This window comes from Danio aesculapii, chromosome 24 (genome assembly GCF_903798145.1).
Source record: "Danio aesculapii chromosome 24, fDanAes4.1, whole genome shotgun sequence".
Taxonomy (NCBI): Eukaryota; Metazoa; Chordata; class Actinopteri; order Cypriniformes; family Danionidae; genus Danio; species Danio aesculapii.
In genome coordinates this window covers 13,966,020-13,988,264 of record NC_079458.1, presented here as the reverse complement: position 1 = coordinate 13,988,264, position 22,245 = coordinate 13,966,020, and the positions used below count along the sequence as shown (strand labels likewise).

Here is a 22,245-nt window from a genome sequence, read left to right as displayed (position 1 = left end):
AGGTGCTGTATGGAAGTTTTTGACTCTTCAAAAGCAAAATATTTAACATTTCAGATATTTAAGAAACATGTCTCGTGAACATTCTTGTTTATCTGAAAAAAACAATGCTGAAACAATGCTTTAAAATAGGTGTTTCGTGCCAGAACACTGTCTTTGTTTAGCCAATTATATTTCAGCACCCCGGGATGCCTTGTTGGAAAACCTCATATTTTATTCATTCAGAAAGGCATGTGTCTGTGACTGAAATGCGACGTCCGGTGGACTGTAGCAGACTCTGAAATGAGACGCAAATTCAGTTCCACATGAGGTTATTAATTAGCAAATAATATAAATATTACAAACTTAAACATTAGGTGAGCAGGTTACATTGCAACCCCGTGTCCTAACAGCACGCTATGTGACGAGATTTGCAATGATGAGCAATTTAGCTGTTTGCACCAGACGAAACACGACAGAAATTTAAATACAGCCATTCAGAAGCACAGAATAGTACACAAAATGGTAAGGTTTGTAATTTAATTAAACCTCTTTAACATTAATAAATGCAGATGCTGAATGGGTCACAGTTCTAAAGTTCAGTTTTAAATGATTTATTTTATTTTCAAGATCTGAAGTAAGCTATCTGCAGCTGCTTTCAGTAGTATAGCAATAAATGTCATGTAAAATCTCACATTGTTAGCATTTAACACTGAATAAAGCAAATAATGCATACCTGAGCATTGTCAGTTTTCTGTTTTTCAGCTGCAAGAAATAAAAGCCATGTTGGTTAGGATAAAAACTCCTTTAAAATATGGAAAATATTCCTTCTATCGCGTGCCGTTGCATTTATTTAGAACACAATTTAAATCAGCCTTTAGGCTTGAGCATCAGACTCCCTCCTTGGTCCTGAATCTGGCAATCTGCGCTTGGGTTTGTTTTGATCCAGGAATGCGATACCTAGTTCAACCACTGGGTGTCAAACGTACACACTGCACCTTTAAGTCAAATGCACTGATGCTGCCTGGAAAAAAAGATGTCTAGCATCATTTTTTAGAAGGACATTACCTCTTGATTTAAAAAAAAATTAAATATTGGTTCTTGAAATAGGACAACATACTTAATAAAAAATGATGAATGAAGAAAGTTCACCAAATCGTTTACATTTACATTTACATTTAGTCATTTAGCAGACGCTTTTATACAAAGCGACAAACAAATGAGGACAAGGAAGCAATTTACACAACTATAAGAGCAGCAGTGAACAAGTGCTATAGACAAGTTTCAGGTGTGTTTAAACATTGCTTCCTTTTTTCCTTTTAAGGGGAGAGTAGAGTGAAAGAAATTTTGGGTTGGCTGAAAAAAAATTAGCTCCTAACAGAATAAGTAACCATAGCATGAGTACGAGTTACCTTCCAAAAACAGAATAGACTTACTCCGCTTGCCCAATTTTGACAAAGCTTCCATTCTTAAACAGAAAACCCAGAGTTTCCCTTATTTCATGGAGTTTCAGGAGTTTTCCAGCCTGATCTCATGAGAAAATGTAAGTATTTTACGTTTTGTCAGTTTAGTGGCTAATATGTATGAATTTGTACGAGTTCAGTCAAATGAAATTGTACAATTTTAAAAAGGAGGTGTGGCACCCAACCCACCCCACCCCTAAACCCAACCGTCATTGGGTGATGAGCAAATCGTACTAAATTGTACGAATTAGATCATACGAATTAGCCACTAAATCAAAAAATTACGAATTGTGGTGAGATAGCTTTGAAGTTTTCACTTAACCTGCTTTCTGATACAGGCTCCAGTGCTCAAAACTCTTTAAATGCAACAAAAACTCAGGCAAAACTAATGCAAAGTGCATGAGAATAGACTTTTTCAAACATATTGTGAATTTTAAATTAAAAGTATAAATGCACTTAGCTTACCTAATATAATTAAATATGAATTGTCTGCACGATATGCATTGTTTTATACATTTTCCAGGCTTATATATGGCTTGTTCCAAGTTGGCCTCTGCTAAACAAGCCAACAAGAGACTATGAGTATGAGTGTGTGTGGATATTTCCCAGTGATGGAATGCAGCTGGAAGGGCATCCACTGCGTAAAAACATATGCTGGATACTTTGGCGGTTGATTCCGCTGTGGCGACCCCAGATTAATAAAGGGACTAAGCCGAATAGCAAATGAATGAATGAATGTCTTATTATAAGACATCTACAAACCAGACAGATATGTAATAATTATACAGCAATTTAAAAACAATAATATTTACGTAACTGATTTGTGATAATAAATATGGACTTTTTAAACATCGCTTTTGTTTGAAATTCTCTTATTACTGTTTGTTCCTGAAATCTGTTGAGTAAGTCAAAATTAACACAAAACCGTCCTTCATAGGAAATGTGCAAGTCATAACATGGAAGCTGTTTCATACGCAATCACACACCCTCTAAATATAATTAACACTTCAGAGAAAAAGACAAAGCTGCTGATTAACCAAAACAAAAGTGGAAACCTGTGATTTTTGAACACTTTTACACAGATTCATTGGGTATCCTTAAATGAATACTTCAATTCAACTAGGCCGCATAATATTACAATACTGCGTACTTCACCAGAAGTGCAGAAAAATTTCTGAAAGAAAAAAAGGGACTGAATTATTAAAAGCACTCGACCATGTCTTAAAAATGGAAAATGTATTTTTATTGGTACTTTTAAAGATTCAGGTGTCATGAAAAACAGAAATACTCACAGTAACGGACATTGTTGGAAAGCAAACTCAAGACGCTCACACAGGGTTGCACGATACTGGAATTCGGTACCAATCAATACTGAAATTTTAAAAACGTCCATTTCCCGTGAACATTTGAGCACTGTTGAGCAAGTTCTTAAATGACCATGAAGGGTAGATAGACAGTGATTTAGAGAGCAGCATTTAAAGAGGATCTGAGAGCTGTGTGGATGTGGAGGAATTTCAGTTCATAATATTGTAGTGTTATTACTGTAAACTTAGTAACTAAATCATTTTGACTAAGGTATGTCTTTAAAAACTGTAAAGCAATGGCAAATCAGTGGTGGTTAAGAACGTGATCAATAGCACTCAAATGTTCACGGGAAATGGATGTTTTAAAATTTCAACATTCACACAGTACCGAATTCCAGTATCGTGACAACTATTATCGTATACACACTTATAACAATCGTCATACTTTCCTCACTGATCTCAACTCTCCAAATTGACTGACAGAGACAGATGGAACATGTCATCTATTTTTTCGTTCTTTCCCCAAAAGCATTTTTGACATTTATCTAAACATGGCTTCAATAGCAGTTTATTTCTGAGTTTTAGCTGGAGGGAAGATGGAAGTTAAGAAGTCTAGGTAGACCCGTGAGGGATGTCAAGCCCCGACATGTTCAGTGCAAGTTCAATTAACACATTCTACATGTGCGCTCAACTCAACTCGGCAATTAACAAGGGCAAATTATGTGAGTGCTTTGTTCATTTAAGGTACGAGATTTACAATGCAAAATGTGGGCATACTGCACTGCACTATGGGTAAAAATATCACAGCAAATGTGTAAGAACAACACTTACGGTGCATACTGTATAAATTAGCACATGCTAAAATAAAAACTGCATGATGACATTCATTTTTTGGGGGGGTATAAGAAATGACATCTGACTGTCAGGAATGGACTTATGGCAATTGGGCTTATGGAAAACTTACCAGAAAACTGTTTGACATTCAAAGACAAAAGATAAAACACTCATGGAAAAAGGGATTCTTTTGTGTTATATATTAAGATATATATATATAAAATCATACAACACCTGTTAGTAATCATCAACCACTTGCGACTGGCTCAATCCGTTTCACACCAGGATGTAAAAAAAGGCAATCTACATATTTATATATATATTTATATATATAAAAACAATCTTTTATTTTCATGAAGAGTCCATTGATATTCAGGTTAGTTAATTTCAGTCACTCTATTTGTGAAACAAAACAACAACAAAAAACTATAATAACTTAATTCCGACCAGAACTTCTGTTTAAAAAAGGCCAAGGAGATCCTGCACTAAGCGAAACGCACAGACTGGTCCCGTAATCCTGACTGAAGGATGGGATGGTGAACTCTCTCATCTGGGAAAGGGTATTCCACTTGGGTCCTTGTATTCCCCCTCTCCTCGTTACTGTGTCAGTATTTGGTCTCTCTGGAGAGGGGTGGGTGGTTACCATCCGTTGATGATATGGTTCATGTAATCCTCGGTTGGCAGGCGTGCCGTGCCCTCTCCCCCAGCTCCATCCTCTCGGAAGGGACTGTGGAAAGATGCGTGTCCCCTCAGTAGTCTCTGCTCCCGGCGGTCCAGCATGTGCTTGTACTGGTAGCGCTGCTGAAACAGGTCTTTGGCATAGTCGTACAGCTTCATATCCAGATCGTTGAGCTCCTCGATGCGTTGTATCGTGTCATTATCAAGATCCACGCCAGCCGCCCGGGTGCTGTTGTATTGCATGAAGGGTCTGATGAACTTGAGGTGGAAGGTGCGCTCGAATAGGTATTGCGTCTTCCGCTGGAACTCTGTCAGGCCATAGAATGCCATGTCCCGTAGGTTCTTCTTGGCTGATTCGAGCAGCAATTGTGAGCGCCTCTTCTCTGGGACTGTAGAAAGGTTGTAGCAGCCGACCAGACTAAGGTCTGCAAGCATACGCACTTGGCGGTTATTGGCTAGGTTGTAGGGGCAGTCCATGAATTGCTGCAAGGTGCACCCTGACCAATCTGTGCCTTCGTAGCAGGGCGGCAACTCTTCAGGTGTGGGTGTTCGTCCGTCACACATGTGCAAGGACGTCTTCCACGTCGCCCCTCGCTGGACGTGCCTCCATTCGCTAAGGTAGCGGGAAACGGGGTCCCTCAGTAAAGTGATGTAGTAGAACTTTCTGTGGGAAAACAGGATAGAGAAACATCATTAGTCACACTCACAACACTGGGTAATAATCAACAAGACTTACATTTAAGCATTTGGCAGACGCTTCTATCCAAACTGATTTTTAATGTTTTAGGGTGCTTTTACACTTGGTTCGAATGCCTGGTCCGAACCCAAGTTCACTAGTCCCCCCTTGGCTGGTTAGTGTTCATTGTCTTTTTTCCTTCCGATGCTGCTGTTTTGTGTACAGCTGTTGCTAGGAGATGAGCATGAAAGCAAAGTGCCAAAACGAAGACGTACGCATATCACAGTCTTTCTGCTTTTACTGAAACTTTTGGTTTTGTTATCAAAACCAAAATACAGAAAGCCACTTGCATCTATCTGCCGCAAAAAATATTCAAAACATTCAAAACAGCATGAGATGTGTACAGATATCGTTTTTGGTGGAGACAAGCAGACATTATCACTGTTTGCACTGGGTCAGTCCTGCTTGTCGCCAAGGTAGGTGATACACAGACATAAGCACACAAATGAACGTTATGAAAACTAAAATTTGTTGAACAATTGGCGGTTCACTTCCATTATTTGGTACGATTGGCATTCATATCAGAAGTGAACCGTACCAGAGTTCGCCCGAACTGTACCCCAGACCACCTCTTTCAGGCGGACTCAGGTACGGATCACAGGTGCGCACCCGATTTCAGAAGACAACGTTTACACTAGCTAAACATACCGAACACTGATGTCAAACAAACCCGGGTGCAGACCAAAAGTGCTAGTGTGAAAGCACCCTTAAAGGTTGAATCTCTAGGAAATTGAACCCGTAAGCAACACAATGCAACCAGTGTAGTGGTGTACAACTGGCGTATCCTACAATTAATACCATTTTGAAAGATGGGCTGGAGCAGGTGTAAACCATGACTCATAAAATGCCTTTTCTCAAGAGTCTTGCCATGGGGCACCAATATCTTAATCCTTTCCCACCACTTCACATCCTGTATGTTTAGCATTTCCTTTGACTGACGGAACTTGAAACATGATTCTGGATGCAAAATCGGAAAAAGGGAACTAGGGACATTCCTGGTCTGGATTTGATCAAGGGAACTTAATGTATGAAGAAGGAGGACTTATTGGATATTTACAATATTTGATATACTAGTAAATATTATCAAATATGCTAGCAAGACATGGTATGACTGGTCTTATATAATAGATCCAAAACAGTTGTGAAAGAGTTGAACTAATTGAAAAAAAAAAAAACAACAGGCATGGCTCAGAATTGTTTAGACACAGGTTATTCTGAAGTGAATGTAGACAGATGGTGATGAAACCACCTGAAGAGAAGACCTTACAATGCTCACACTCACTATAGGGACATTTCATGAAAAACACACAAAACCATCTTTACCAGAACACTTTAAGAATGCATTAGGGACAAAAGTCCACAGGGAAAAATCAAGTTTCATTTGATCCAAGCAAAGGATTTGTGGAGTGGGAGGAAGACCAAGCGCTGCCAACAAGCTAGCAGCAGGTGGTTTTCAACAGATTAATCTCAACCAAACTGATGACAGTAAGATTTAGCTCTCGGTTACCAATTCAACAACACCCCAACCCCCCCCCACCCCCACCCCTTCAGCTCCAGCTGCACTTCACCCTACATTACCTCTTCACACCCCTGTAACTAAATGTGCCAAAGAGACGGATTTCCTCCAAAGTGCCCAAGAGCTGGTTGTATTGAAAATAACCTGAAATCACTTAGACAAAAACAGAGAAATTTATTCCAGGTGACCCATATGGCAGTTCCTAAGGTATCACTGGGTGCTGCCTCAGGCCCAAAGACAGAAATCCTGCCAACACTCTGTACTCAAATGCCCTCAGCCTGAACATGCTGTGGCCTTACTGACCACATGGTGGCAGTGTGCATTTATTAATCAAGCCATTATAAACCAAATATGGTGGTGTGCACTTCAAAACCTTCCCTGTAATAGTAAGAAGGCACTCTGATATGCAAGATCAGAGTGCGACTTTTGGACTTTTGTTAAGTTTTTCTACCCTTCCTCATATACAATAATAGAATAAATTGAGACAGTACTTTAGGATCTTCAAATCTCTTTTTGTTCATTCACTCTTCCTTTCTCACTACTTGGTGACAAAGCTGCAGGCTTATAATCATTAGTGAGCCTGAGAGACACCCGAGATCCCTCTGCAGTGCCAAGGCTTCCCGTTTTAATAACTCTCATGTTTCCACAGCGATTAAACTCTGGGCCCCATCAGCACACACGGCAGTTCCAAATCCCAGCCAATAACTGTCTGCCTGCTCTGTGCAAGGCCGGTCAATACTAATAACACCCACTGAAATAGCCACATTATTAATGAGAACGGACCCAATACTGAGACTTAGGGCACCTCACAAAGTAACTGAGGGTCATAGCACCAGTTTGGACTGTTGCAGTGTGCAGACTCATAAATTAAGCTATTGAACACACGTCTCTTTTATAAAAGTGTTTCATAATTGAATTAAAGCCCAGTTGAGGCCAGCTCTGGAGGAGAGATTTCAGAATGTGTGTGCAAGGCTGCTTTGGCAAAGTCAACAGGACGCTTTGGAATCTGGCGCCTGTTGTTTTAAGAATTTGTTTAATCCACTTGTTCTACAAAACCTCAATGTCAGCAAGAGTACAAATGTGTAAATACATTTCTTTTTTTAATAAAATAACTCCATAATAGCCGGATTGAATAACTTGATTAATCGTAAGGTTGTGTAAAAATACAGACCAGACCTTGATTTGATGAGTGTCTTTAATGCTTTAAAACAACGAAACTTGAAATGGCATCTCGGAAACACATTTCTAAAGGCCCATTTCCACTGAGTGGTACAGTACAGTATGGTACGGTTCACATTTATCAGGATTGCGTTTCCATTCCCAAAAAGGTACCAATTTGGTGGGTGTGGTGTACGACAAAATTTTAGTCAACGTCATTCTCGCTCAAGGAAATGTCAAAGTAAAACTGTACGGGTCGTTCACATATTATATGAGAAGCACTTCTCACAAATCAGATGCTTTATACACACAAATACTTGTGTATAAATGTTCATTACTAACCTTTCTATGAACACTATTTCATTACAACTGCTGCACCAACTGTAACGTCTGCAATGTTATAAAATAAATAAATAAATGCAACATATATGAACACATACAGACCCTTACAGTCTTCGATATGTTACCAATTACAGAAAAACTACACACAACATACATTTAGTCCTTATTTTGGTTCAAAAACAACACGAAATATAGCCCACAATCGGTGCAAACCCCCTTATCTGCATCTTTAATCTTCGCCAGCACATGTAACCTCTTGTGATTCCATCATTACGAGTTTATAGTAGTCCGAAGGTGATGATGATTGTTAAACATGGCAGTTTGTTTATATTTTAGGTTGCTGAAACAATCATTTGCTCCTTTGATTTTGGCTTCTCCTTTGTTTTTTCAGGCATCACTCTCACGTTAGTCCGTTTCTGAAAGGATCGGATGTCAGAAGCACTTCAATAATCACACGCACGCTATTATCATCAGCTAAAGAAGTTCGTTATTTCAAATATAGACACGCGGCGAGCACACGTGAGAAAGTCAAACCACTCGTGCTTTAGACGGCCTTGTAAACAACTACTGGGCACAGAGTAGATTCTGCTCTTCTTCTCGGCTTTGTGGCTGTTCATCAAGACGATGACAAGGTTTGTTAAGCTCAGGACGACCATGGCTCGTTATTATATGTATATATTATTACGGTGTAATGGCTCGGCTGTGTATTTAAAAATGCCGCTTCCTTTGTTTTCATTTCCCTAGCTTGTGCACTAACTAGTGACGTTTATCTGCAAACCAATAGTGTTCAACTGCACGTCTTGCTCTGCCTTTTGGTACCCTTTTCTTTGTGCTAGATACCATTAGGAAAGCATACCCAAAAAGTAATATGGTACGGTTCGCTTTTAGGTACCTTTTGACAGTGGAAACGGCCATAAAAGCGTACAAAACCGAACCATACCGTACCACTCAGGATTCTGACGGTATGATAACCTTGGATAAAAATATAATGGTTTTACGGTATTGTGATTACTGCTCTATAGTATATTCTTTTTCAAATGTCTGGGTAAAACACTTAAACTTTTTCCCCCTTTGAACACAAAATACTTTATTTTGAGAAACATTTAAAATATTTTGGAGCAGTAAACATGTCAGGCTGAATAATAAAAATGAATCATTGACTTCTGCTGTCTTCGTTTGTTTCAAAAACACAGATTTCTTTACAATTTAAAACGGCATTTTTGGATATCTTTTCTACTGGAGTTACTGCTGTCCTAAAACACAAGCGAAAAAAAAAAAAAAAATCTTACATTCTTCAGGTGATACAACACACAGAGGTTTCAGCACAATGTCTTCCCCATAGTGACACTGAAACGTCTGTGTTTTGTATCACCTGAAGAATGTAAAATAAAAACTATACAAAGCAATTATTTAATGAGTGGGAATCATGACCTTCTGAATAATATTATTGACAAGATTAACGTACCAAAAAAAGTTTTTAAAATTGCGAGCGCACAGACCAAACTTCATTACTCAATAAAAAAAATCTTACACATACCTTAGCAACGGTATAGTAGAATATTTTTGCGGTTTCATAACCTTGACTTTTCTAAACTGCGGTATACATTAAAAACGGTTACTGTCCCATGCCTAGTCTGAAGTGCTTTATTCTAAAAGTCATTCTTCTTAATGCATGCTTTTCCACTGCTGAGTACAACATACTTAACAAATACATTAAAACAATCCACGACTTCATTAAAAATCCCATTATTGAGGTTACAACCCTGCTCTCTCCCACTGAGACATGGGAAAGGAAATGTGGCTCTTGAGAGAGACTGAGTGAACGGCCCACTGGAGAGTGTAGAGTTCAAGGTCAGAGCTGAAGACAGAGCATGCTGGAAGACTTTTCCTTGGGCTGACAGCTCACAGTGGAGCCGTCACAACTCTCCGTCTGACACGACTCTAGATGCAAATCAGCCTCTCAAATATATGATGACTGCAGAAAGACCAGTCACCCATTCTGACAGACCAGACACAAAACAGCTGTGGGGACACTTTTTCCTCTTTCAGACCCACGCACACACACAGAATGTGCCAAAAAGAAAAAAAAAGAAAATGTGAGTTTGCCTCAAGATGCTCTTGTTCCATAGTCATACTCGGTAAGCCATTCGTCTGTAAGTGTTGCGTTCTTGGGATCTTCCCCTCCCAGTGGTGCATTTAAACTAGGGAAGTAGAGCATTGCTACATTATTAATGCAGAACCTTCGGTGACTCTGTCAAAGGGTTTCCTCAACTCACTGGAGCCTACAACACAGGTGTCAAACTCAGTTCCTGGAGGGCCGCAGCTCTGCACAGTTTAGTTCCAACCCTAATTAAACACACCTGATCAAACTAATTGAGTGCTTTAGGCTTGTTTGATACCTACAGATGGGTGTGTTGAAGCAGGGCTGGAACTAAACTCCGCAGGACTACAGCCCTCCAGGAATTGAGTTTGACATCCCTGGCCTACAACCTTTATTGGTTTAATGCACTAGTACCCTTGATGAGGGCTGGGCAATATTGCAAAGATATTATCACAATATCATGTTTCATATTATTCAATATAGATAATTATTGAATATTTTTTAACAAAACATTTAGGATTTATTTAACCACCTTATTTTAATTTACCAACATTACTGAGGCAAATAGTTTTAACAGTCAAAAACTAAAATTTTTAAACAAAATATCTCTTTATAATAAAATAAACAAGTGTCAAAGAGACTCTTAAACTTGATGAATAAAATGTTATAAAGTGTGTGCAATGGTAAAGTGTAAACTCTGAACAATCAAAGCAAACTTTAAGTTAGAACAACATCTGTAAGATGTGAATAATAATGATACGTCAAACTCTGTAAACAAAACAATTATGATAATCAAATCTGAGCTTTAAGTAAAAGAACTAACCATCATTATTCAAATACATGCTGAACATTATAAATTATGAACTTGAATGACTAAATTACCCCTATGCCAAAAATCTTTCAGATGTGGAGCTAGTGGCTGGGAGGGACAAGAAAAAACCCCAAAAAGCCACTCTGGTGATACCCTTACATGCTTTTTTATTTACAATCTCCTCACTGCTGCTATACGAGACTCATTTTTGCATGTGTGACATGATAGTGACGAACACACACTACAGTGTGGATTCCTTGACCATTAACAATGGACTTTGTGCTAAAAACACTGCAGTGTTTGGGTGCGCTGCATTTGTATTAGGTAGTTTGTCTACTGCTACTGAAATGTATGTATTCCATACAAAGTGTGAAGCAGATTGGTTAGTTGTACTTGCATGAATCGCGGTGTGCTCACAGCATTCAGAAAAGTTAAGATGTTTTCAACTAGGTGCAGCTGGAAAATGCGCATTGGAATGCTCCATTGGAAATGACAAACTTACACCTTAAACTTATTGGCATTGCTTCCAAGGCGTGCGCTCAGCAGCCACATTTATTAAAACTATAGGCTTCATACCAAAACTTCGTACCAAAACTTTTTTTTTTACATTGATATTGACAATGGTGTTCGGTCAATAAATGTTGATACCAATTTTATCGCCCCGCCCTACCCTTGACAATCATCTGAAGATGACCAGACATGGACAGGTAAGGTAAATATTTCAGATGAATTTTATTTCATCAGGAATGGGTGTGATGGCAGATTTTCAACTCTCTGCTTGTGAGTTTGTGTGTGGAAATGAAAGTTCCCTCTTTTTTTTCCAGCAAAAAGCACCAGACTGTGCAGAATGACTCTAGTTTGTCATCGTGGAGATGGTCCACTTGAAAATCTATTATTCTGTAAGAGCTCAATATAAAAAAAGTGGTCAAAGAAAGGCATCTTTGACAATTCGGTGGACATTTGTGTACTCACACAAAACTCTCTCCAACCTTCAAATGAAAACACAACCTTTTCTGGATTGCTCATGTGGAGTGATGAAGGCCTGATATATGGATTCCTCTGGGATCGTTATTGTTAGTGTTATTAAAATATACACACTGGTCATTCAGAAGGATGACCCCTTTGATCAGATGCCGGGGGAGTGGGGGTGCTGATCTTTCTTTCACAACAGGACACAGGGTTTCCAGCTCCATCACACATCTCCGTTTCATCACCTCTCTGTTCCCTTGTGGCCAAATGCCATAAGATTTCTTGAGATCATAAGAACTGTACAAATCCATTACAAAACATTCTCTTAACTGGTCCACATCCATACACTGGCACTTACATTATTATTAAAGAGCTTTAAAAAGTCTTTGTTTATAGTCTAGCTTTTGCTTAAAACAAATATTTTGGTTTACAACATATTTCTTGTGATGCAAGTCACTGAGGAATAAGTTGTCAGCAAAATGTCAGTGAAACAATTTTTCACACAGTACGCAAAAAACCTGTGAAACTGAACAACTTTATATAGAGGAGAAGTGTATTATGGGTGCTACACTGACTAGCATACACAAAACAATGCTATAGTTAATGTGTGAGCCATTGAGAATTTACAAACTCTGATTCGAAACTTCATAATTAAATTAATTTACATGGAAAGTGGTCCACATTTACAGCAGTGTGTTAATTGATCTACACAGAATGAAACTCCAAATAGGAGCCACAAGAAAAAAAAATACTGCTTAACATGTCTGGACTGAGTCAGACTTCCAAAAAAGAAAAAGTAAAAGTGAATGTGCTTTGTTTCTTCAAATCATAGATTTTCATGTGTGGCATGAAACAGGCCTCAGGTGAAGAAGCAACTGTAAGATCCAGAAACAGCAAGCTATTTACATCAGGCACAAACCCTCATTATGTAAACACAGCATTTTCAGGCGATGGAGTCAGTGAGCATTTTTAATTCTGTTTAGTGCTCGGCTTACTTCAGTTTAGATTTGCTTGGCTCGGTGTGCATGTCCACTGCAGTTTAATACCACTTAACACTTTATTGGTGGGTTTATTGCTAGTCGCCGCTTCTGCTGTAACTTCCTGAATTTTATTTTCATTCAGGGTTGTCCCATCCAGTTCGTCGGCTTAATAGTTTGTGATATGTGGCACAGGCAGTTAATAGTTTGTGATATGTAAAATATTGTAAGAATCATAAAAATTTAATTCAGAACGGAATGTTATAAAAGCATCTGTGAGCTTAAGCCACTGAAAAGTTTACAAAGTATGTATGCGTGTGATGTTTTGTTGTTTTTCATGGTGCTGATTTGATTTTGTCTTTATTTTTTATTTTGGTTGTGTTTGGTTTGGTTGTATTTTTTATTTTGTGTACTTTGGTTGTTTTTGATTTCACTTGGTTGATTTTTTTGTTTGTTTGATATCTTGTTTGTTTGTGATGCTTGCTTTGTTCTTTCCCGCTGGTTTTTGTTGGTTTGGATGTTTTGTTTATCATGTGGTGCGGTGGTGGTTTCATTTCATCTTCATTTTTTATTTCGATTGTTCTTATTCTGTTTGGATTTGAGGTTTTTTGTTTGGTTTGGTTTTATATTTTGTTTACTTTGTTTTGTTTTCACTTGGGTTTAATATTTAGTTTGCTAGATATCCTAGTTGTTGTTTTTTTATTCTTTGTTTGTACTTTCTTGGTTGATTTTGATATTTTGTTGTCTTTTTATCATTGTTGGTGTTTTCATTTGATGTTTTGGTTTTAATTTGGTTGTGATTTTTCTTGCCATTTTCATCACATTTTTTCATAAGAACCTAGTTCTTTCCTTATTTGTCCTCTTTTTTCCTTTCTCTCTCTATACACACACACACACACACACACACACACACACACACACACACACACACACACACACACACACACACACACACACACACACACACACACACACACAAGCATCTTTATCTGTGTCTATTCCTCCCACATCCCAGGACTACAGAATCGCCACTCTCTTGTTAGTCACGCTCCCTCAGCTGTTAGGACTAGCGTGCAGCAGAGAGTGCCAAGAATAAGGTGGAATTTACATTCATCCCAGTGAAAGCAGTTGTGGCGCCTTTGATAGTCAGAGAAATCTAGTCGAAATCCCCCACCTAACTCGTACTTTAACGGCTTCGATGCTGTCAAGGGTGAAATTTCCACCTACTGCTCATCTTTGCTCTTTAGGCAGAACGCTGCCTCCGCTCACATTTGAATATTACAGAGGCATGGGGAGACCCTTTTTCCTTTTCTACTTTTTGGTCCATTTACATTCACACAGTCCAAATGGCTTGTTTTCTTTAGTGATGTATCCATCCTGGTTTATTATGGTCTATTGCGATTGCCATTTTTATGTTTTTTAGAAGTCAATAAGCCAATTCTGATGGGCCATTTTTTAAAGTTAGAACCAAGAAAAACAAAAGTGTATATAAACAAGACTTTGCACAGAGGCTAAATATTACTGTGCGTTCACTACGAAGGTATTTAAAGGAGCCAGTGCAGCATATCAGCAAATCAGTTACATTCCAGCATAAAAAATGTGCTTTCGAGTGTGAAAATGTTGCCTTTTATCAAATTCATTTAACTATGGAAGACCCAGTTGTTGCGTGTGGTGTGGCTTTTCTCTAATTATCCAATATGTCTATATGTCTGACATATTCTGAAGCACCAATACTAATAGTTATAGTTAGCATGAGATTCCCGCTTTAAAAAAACATATATACCATTAATGCACATCAGTAACTCGCCAGTGACTTTTTTTTTTAATTTAGGTCCCTGTAAGAAAACATCGTAAATAATTGGAAATCCAGTGACTGTAATACTAAAACCATTGAGAACAACTGTAATCGGAACCAAAGTTTACAGGACTGTGTTCTCTGGACTTGTTTTCATTTTAAAACACTGATGCTGTCTCAGTGTGGATGGGGGAAAACGGAGGCGGAGCTGCAGAAATTCGCTGATTGGGGCTTTTTCCTCAATATTAAGTAGCCTACACACAGTTCAGTCCTGCATCCTCTCCTTGTAAGTTCAGACTTCGCAAGTTTGATAAAGAAACCAAACTACTGAGGACACGTCGGGTAAATCTTTAAAGGAAACAATGTACTCAAATCACCCTAGTTACTTTGTTTTACTTTCTTAACAATAAAATGAAAACATGAGGCATGTTTCTCTGACTACATATTTAAATGAGCGGCATCTCCACTGTGTGCATATTTATAACAAAAAGGAGCCTGTAACTTAACTGCCTCCTTTCATTTTCATTGAAAATTTGAAACACACCCTCTTTTTTTCTGAATATCAGTTATAATAATCAATAATAATAAAAAACATATACATTTTAAGTCAGAATTTTTACCCCCTGAATTATTAGCCCCTCTGTTTATTTTTTCCCCTAATTTCTGTTTAACGGAGTGAAGATTTTATCAACAAACTTCTAAACATAATAGTTTGAATAACTCATTTCTAATAACTGATTTATTTGTTCTTTGTCATGATGACAGTAAATAATATTTGACTAGATATTTTTCAAGACGCTTCTATACAGCTTAAAGTGACATTTAAAGGCTTAACTTGGTTAATTAGGTTAACTAGGCCGGTTAGAGTAATTAGGCAAGTTATTGTATAATGATGGTTTGTTCTGTACACAGTCGGAAAAAAAAAATTCGGCTAATAATATTGGGGCTAAAAATGCGGCTAATAATATTGGGGCTAAAAAAGGGGCTAATAATATTACTATAACCATCTTAAAATGGTTCATAAAAAAATAAAAACTGCTTTTATTCTAGCCGAAATAAAACAAATAAGACTTTCTCTAGAAGAAAAAATATTATCAGACATACTGTGAAAATTTCCTGAATCTGTTAAACATCATTTGGGAAATATTTTAAAAAGAAGAAAAAAAAATAATAATCAAAAGGGGGCTAATAATTCTGACCTCAACGGTATAACATTATTGCACATCAGTAACTCGCCAGTAACTTTTTTTTTTTAAATTTAAGTCCCTGTAAGAAAACATCGTAAATATTCGGAAATCCAGCGACTGCAATACTAAAACCCTTGGGAACAACTGTGGTCGGAACCAAAGTTTACAGGACTGTGTTCTCTGGACTCCTCCTCAAGCGGTGGACTTCTACATTCCAATTCCTTGCCGCTGAACCTTGCATAGCTAATAACCATAAGGTTGACTTCATTTCAACTCTCCTCGACGCCCACACCGGCGAACACGCTTATAAACGCTGGCTCTCATTGAAAATGAATGACTTCCGGCTACTTTGGCGCTCTCGCCACGTTCGGTGTGAACTTGCATATTTGCAGTCATTTAAAATTAGTCACAGCCACTTCACTGAGCTGCATGGATAAGTATTCACTTACATACAATTGTATAATTTCAAAATATGCTGTAAAAACAACTGTCTGACTTTGGCTTTGTGAATTTATACCATGTAAAACACATTCATAAAACATAAAAAGGTGGCAAAAAACAGCAGAAGGGCTGAATGAAAACTCATAAACCTGCAATTACCAGTAGACGGCACTTGTTAACAACAGTATTATGGCATTTCCTTGATTTTAACTGTAAATAAAATCGATTGATGCTGTTTTAATATGCATTATACAGCAGGATTATAAAATATATAAACAATTTAAATAATAATACGAGGTTATATCTGCTACATACTATTCATCTAATGTACAACTAACTAATAGCAATATTTTATTAGGTTTCACTAACACTAATATTACTATTTTCCTGGTATTACACATATTCAATGTGCTTTATGTAAGAAGAAAATGCCACAAATGGATCCAGAGATGGAATGGAGAATCTTTTGGAAGTTTGGCAAATAAGTCAGGCAGGATGTGTCGACCCCCTGCAGGATTTACCTGGGGTCTCGTAAACCAGCTATCTTAAACCCGCACAGGTGTTTCGCTTCAGAGCGGGTGATAAATAACACGTTAAGATGCTAGCAGGCGGAAAGAGTCCTGGCAGGTTTAAGATCTGCCAAATGTGTAGGGATAGAGCGAGCACTAAACCAACACACTGAAGGAACCCTGCGCGACCTCTCGGGTGTCATTAAAAAGCTGTCACGATGTGAATTGTGACGGGTATCATGGGGACATGAGTAGCCTGAAGATTGAGCGAGCGCTGTGGAAAGCAGGGAACTAGGTGCGCTATTTTTAAAGTCAAGAATTCGATGTTGTTTTTTTTCACACTCCTAAACAAGATTGACACTTTAGGATCCTATAATGCAGTAATTCACAAGGTTTAACAAAGTGTTAAGACATTAACAGGCTTCCAAAGGAAAAGAAGACTAAAACTGTGAGATAGCAGACAGACAATAGATTTTGTTTGTAATTTAAAAAAGCAGTGAATTGTGAAAAATATATTGGAAATGGCTGATGAAAGGAAGACCTCTGGGTGGACAGACACAGACAGCAATACAGTGGCTCAGACGGGGGAGAGGTTTTAATAAAGCTAGAGCTTATTGTTGTATGCTGTTCTTCATGTTTATGTATGACTGACGATCCAAAAGGAAATAACGCAGGGCCGTAAACTAGAGAGAATGAATGTAGGATTTAAGAAATTATTTTCATAATATTATGCCCTTCGCAGAGAGTCCAGGTTGATCTGGCCTTTAACCTCTGGAATTATTTACTCCTCACTGATGTGGTATAGAGATGGTGAAGAATAGCTTTTTTTCCCCTTCAGGTTGTCAGATCTTTCGTGAAATAAATACTAAATAATAATAATAATAATAAATGAAAGCTAGCTTGCAAGTTTTTTAGGGTGTCATATTTTTTTAGGGCTCCACGATATTGGAAAAAGATGACATTGTAATATTTAGTTTTTCTGCGATATATATATATATATATATATATATATATATATATATATATATATATATATATATATAGATAGATAGATATTGTGTGACATAAATATAATTTCAGAAGAAGATTACCATTTGGAATTCACAATTTTTACATTGATTGAGAGTATTTTGTGCATGAAATGTACACAACTATAAATTATACAGTGCTCAGCATAATTGAGTACACCCCATTTTAAAAAAATATATATTTTTATCCATTTCTCAGTGAATATAGGCAATTTGTTTTGGTGCATTTAAACAAAACAGATTTATTAAACAGATATATTTATTAACATATTTTAGTCACCAAACATATTTTGAAATTGAAAGATAATACAATAAAATTAAAGCAAAATATTGCAAAAAAATAAAAGCAACCTACAAAATTTCAACTAAATAACATTTTTTTTCTCACTTCTCTTGATTTTTCCTCTTTTTAAATTTTTTTTAAAGATTTTTCTATAATATAAATTTGTGTGTACTAGTTTTTGGACTGTTTTCATAAGTTATTTTGTAAGATCTGGATTTGGCTTCAGTACTGGCTAATTTAATGTATATGCACAGATATAACATTGTATAGCTTCCTATTAAAAATATGAATTTAAAAGATACATTTGTGAGGGGTGTACTTATATATGCTGAGCACTATATATACAAAATAAAATGAATTACAGCACAGATGAAAAGAATCGTAAACAGTACTTTATGGTTTCCACTGGAGTCTAACAATACTGACGAAATTCAATGTAAAGAAATAATGTAGTCTTCATTGTATACATAATTAAACACAATTAATCTGTTGAAGTGGAAAACTTTATAATTTTGTGTCTAAATTGAGATCCTGCGATGTGACCATTGCAATATCGATGCTGAAACTATATATTGTGCAGTCCTATATTGTATATATACATTTGCTTTTATCCTACTAGGCATTCAATAAGAAAATCAAATAAACAAATGAAGAGTTTAGATGCAAAAACCTCTAAATGTCGTCTGAAACTTTCCTCTAAAATTAGCATTTTTTCAGGCGCCTGTGTGTTGGTTCAGTAACATCACTTTTATGGCAAAGAATAAGTCCTTTTCCTGGTGTTTAAAGTGAAATATCTCAACATAAACAAAGGAGGCTGAGAAAAATTTGCTTTTTTGATGAAAATTTCAGATGGCACTTAGAGGTTTTTGCATCTGAATCTTCAAATGTTCCTTTGGCTTTTTTCCTTTTCTATCTGGGGTCATCACTGCAAAACCATTGATTAACAGCCAATTTTAAAAATACCACAAAAAACTTAAAGTAAAAACCACCATGAAAACTAACAACAGAATAATAAAAAATGAAAAGAGCAACAAAAAACATTAAGTAAACAACAAATTAAAAAATAAAACAAATCACAGAAGAACAACAAAACATCAAAACAATCTAATACAAAACCACAACGAAAACAATACAACCTAACAATCAAACCAAAACCACAAGAAACCGAAACAAAACCGAAACCACAAAGAAAACAAAACACCAGGACAAACTGAAACAAAACAAAAAAAAACTAGAAACCTAACATCAAAACCAAGAAAAAAACATGAAAGCCCAAAACAACCAAGAAAAAATCTAAACCAGACAAAACAACCAAGAAAACAAAAACCTCAACACAAACAAAAATGCAAAATCACAGAGAATCCCTCATACAGAAACATCATTGCAATTTCATATATGCAACATGCTATTACAACTAAAACTACTTCTCTAACTACTAGTAAAATAATCTAGGTTTCACTTTAAAAAAAAAACAGAAAAACAACATTTTAAGTTAATATTATTATTTTAATCTCATAAATATACAATGGATGACACAAACATGACCATAATCGAAGGAAAACCCATGTGCTCATAAAAACCAACTGTCCAAGAAGCCAAATAATAGCGTGAGAGAGAAAAATGAAGACCACCACCCACGTCAGTCTCTACAAACACAATAAAAGAGTTTCTCCACCAGGACCTCAGCAGTTCTGATCCAATTATCAGAAGGAATGTGAGGAATGTTTATGACGAAGAGACTCTGAAAGGCCCGAGGGGGAGATTCCTGCATTTACCTTCACTTACGCTCACCGCAAGTCCATCACAACACCACAATTCATTCCCTACTACTTTGTGCAAATGATGCGAGCAAATTCTGATAACTGTAAACAACGACTGAAATGTTCTTAAAAGCTGGGTACAAACACTCTTTCTTCATATATCTATCCAAGATTAAAGGTCATCATATTCAAATTTACAAATAAACTTCACCAGATCACAAATAAACCCAAAAACTTGTTACAGATATGCTGAATATGACTGCACTGAATAAAAAGAGAAATATAATCTGGGGGAACAGTGAACTCAACAGAGCTTTGGCCACAGATTTGTTTGCGACTATAAACACTTATTGATTAAGCACTAATGCTGGGTTCACACCAAACGCAAACACCATTCTGACCACCTGGTAGAATTTCGCCATATTTGCGCATTTAGATCAAATTTGTATGTAAACTACCCGCGCGAATACTAAATTGTGCATTTGGTGTGAATGCAGTATAGCTTAACATTAGTATTGTCACTGACTGATAAAAATAAGGTTTATGGGATGTTTTTGGCCAAGTATTTTTTTTTCACTAGCGTAGAACACATGATTAAGCCAAATTCAATATATTCACTGCAAACGCTATGCTCACCCGTACTGTAAAAAAGATCTGCTAATTAACAGTTTCTGTATTTTTCTGTATGCGTGTTCCATTTATTTACAGTTATGAATTGCAATATTTGAACTTGATCTGTGCTCTGTTGACATTTGATATTGAAAATTCAACTCTACAGTTTAACAAAGTGAATTTTGTTGACATTTTAGTAGTTTGAATGAGCAATATCACAAGATTAGCAGTGAGATATGGCTATATGTCGGCACTGGTGGAAGGCGTGCGTGACGATATATATGATATTGCGTTTATTCAACAGTTTGATGGCATAATAGTGTATATAAAAAAGAAAATCAAACACAGAGAGTCTAAAAATCCTTTTGTATGAGGAACTACTTTCTTCCACCATTCATTCACATCTGCAGCTGACGTCAGACCAAATGTTGCTAATTCAACCGTTGCTAAATCACCAACGTCACTTTAGAGCTAGTATTTGAATGATTCTCAAGTGTAATGTCTAAAGTGATGACAAAACAGGGGATTTTGCTCATATTTTAAGTTTATAACACTGAATGGCATGAAATGTCTACACAGATTTCACAGTATTTCTCTGCTTCAATCGAGCAATCACAATAATTAACCCAGAAATTCCAAAGAAACACAATCACTACCAGATTACTGTTGTGTTTGTGATCTAGAAAAACGCTAAACACATGTGGGCATTTCTTCTTTTTTTCTTTTTACTGAACTAGTCTGCAGTAACGAAAACAGGAGACTCATTAGAAATAAAATAGATGGCCTACCAAAAAGTAACCAGGGTTATACAAAGAGTGGCCAACACAAAATACATACAATACCTCCCATGTGAGTCCCATCTCACACTCAATACACTACAGTTACTATGGTATAAATACAGCACTGCAACATAAAAAAGAGGGAGAGATCGACTTAGAATGTCACTTACCAGTTTTATAATGATTTGATCAGCTGTATATGCCGACCTTTTTACTTCTAAGGGCTTATTATGCGTTCTCTATCGCCATTTTGTGGAGGGACAATGTCAACTTGTCTTTGCTCTGCTCAGTATGACAGGCTGATGGATGCCGACGTGCTGTATCTCAGAAATTATAAATATTTAAAACAGGCATTCTCCTTCTAAATAAACTGCATAAATACAATCTAAACAACTACTTTCTTGCCTAAAAAAAGGCTCAAAAGTACATTATGTTGTCCATCAGCTGCAATATTTGTCAAACTGTAGTGAGTTTATTGATCTGCTGTCACTCTATGTGGGCGGAGTAATACGGAAGGATGAGGAGACTGTACAAAGTCTGATATTGCAGAATATTGCACGGCTATCAGCCAATCAGATTCGAGAACCAGACACAACTGTTGTATAAAATAATATAATGTATAAGAAATAGAGAAACAAGTCTGGCAGAAAATGTACTGGCAGTTTACTACAAGGTTTTTGTACTGTAATTTACAACACCAACCCTGAAAATATATCACTATTAAACTATTAAAAAAGTTCATAAAAGTCACTACTTTGAATCTCTCAAGGTTAAAAGTTGTTGGAAGATAAATTAAGGTCCCATAATGCAATTCAAAAGCATGAAAAAACAGAGAAACAAAATAAAAATAAAACAAAACATCACAGAATAATGAAAACAGCTACTTATTTTTTACAATGAATGACATGAATTACACCACCTGGTGGAAATTCAAAATAATTTTGTATCTACTTGTAAATTTAATACATAAATTCCCATTTGGTGTA

The 22,245-nt window shown here is 36.8% G+C and overlaps 1 protein-coding gene across 1 annotated transcript in view; it reads right to left on the bottom strand.

Annotated features, from left to right (window-relative positions):
* Positions 1-2,660: 2,660 nt before the first annotated feature.
* Positions 2,661-22,245, bottom strand: part of hs6st1b (heparan sulfate 6-O-sulfotransferase 1b) — a 105,712-nt gene continuing 86,127 nt past the window's right edge. The window contains exon 2 of the mRNA XM_056450835.1: positions 2,661-4,919. Coding sequence (XP_056306810.1) covers positions 4,217-4,919 — 703 coding nt within the window. The 3' untranslated portion in view covers positions 2,661-4,216. The remainder of the gene's footprint in view (positions 4,920-22,245) is intronic.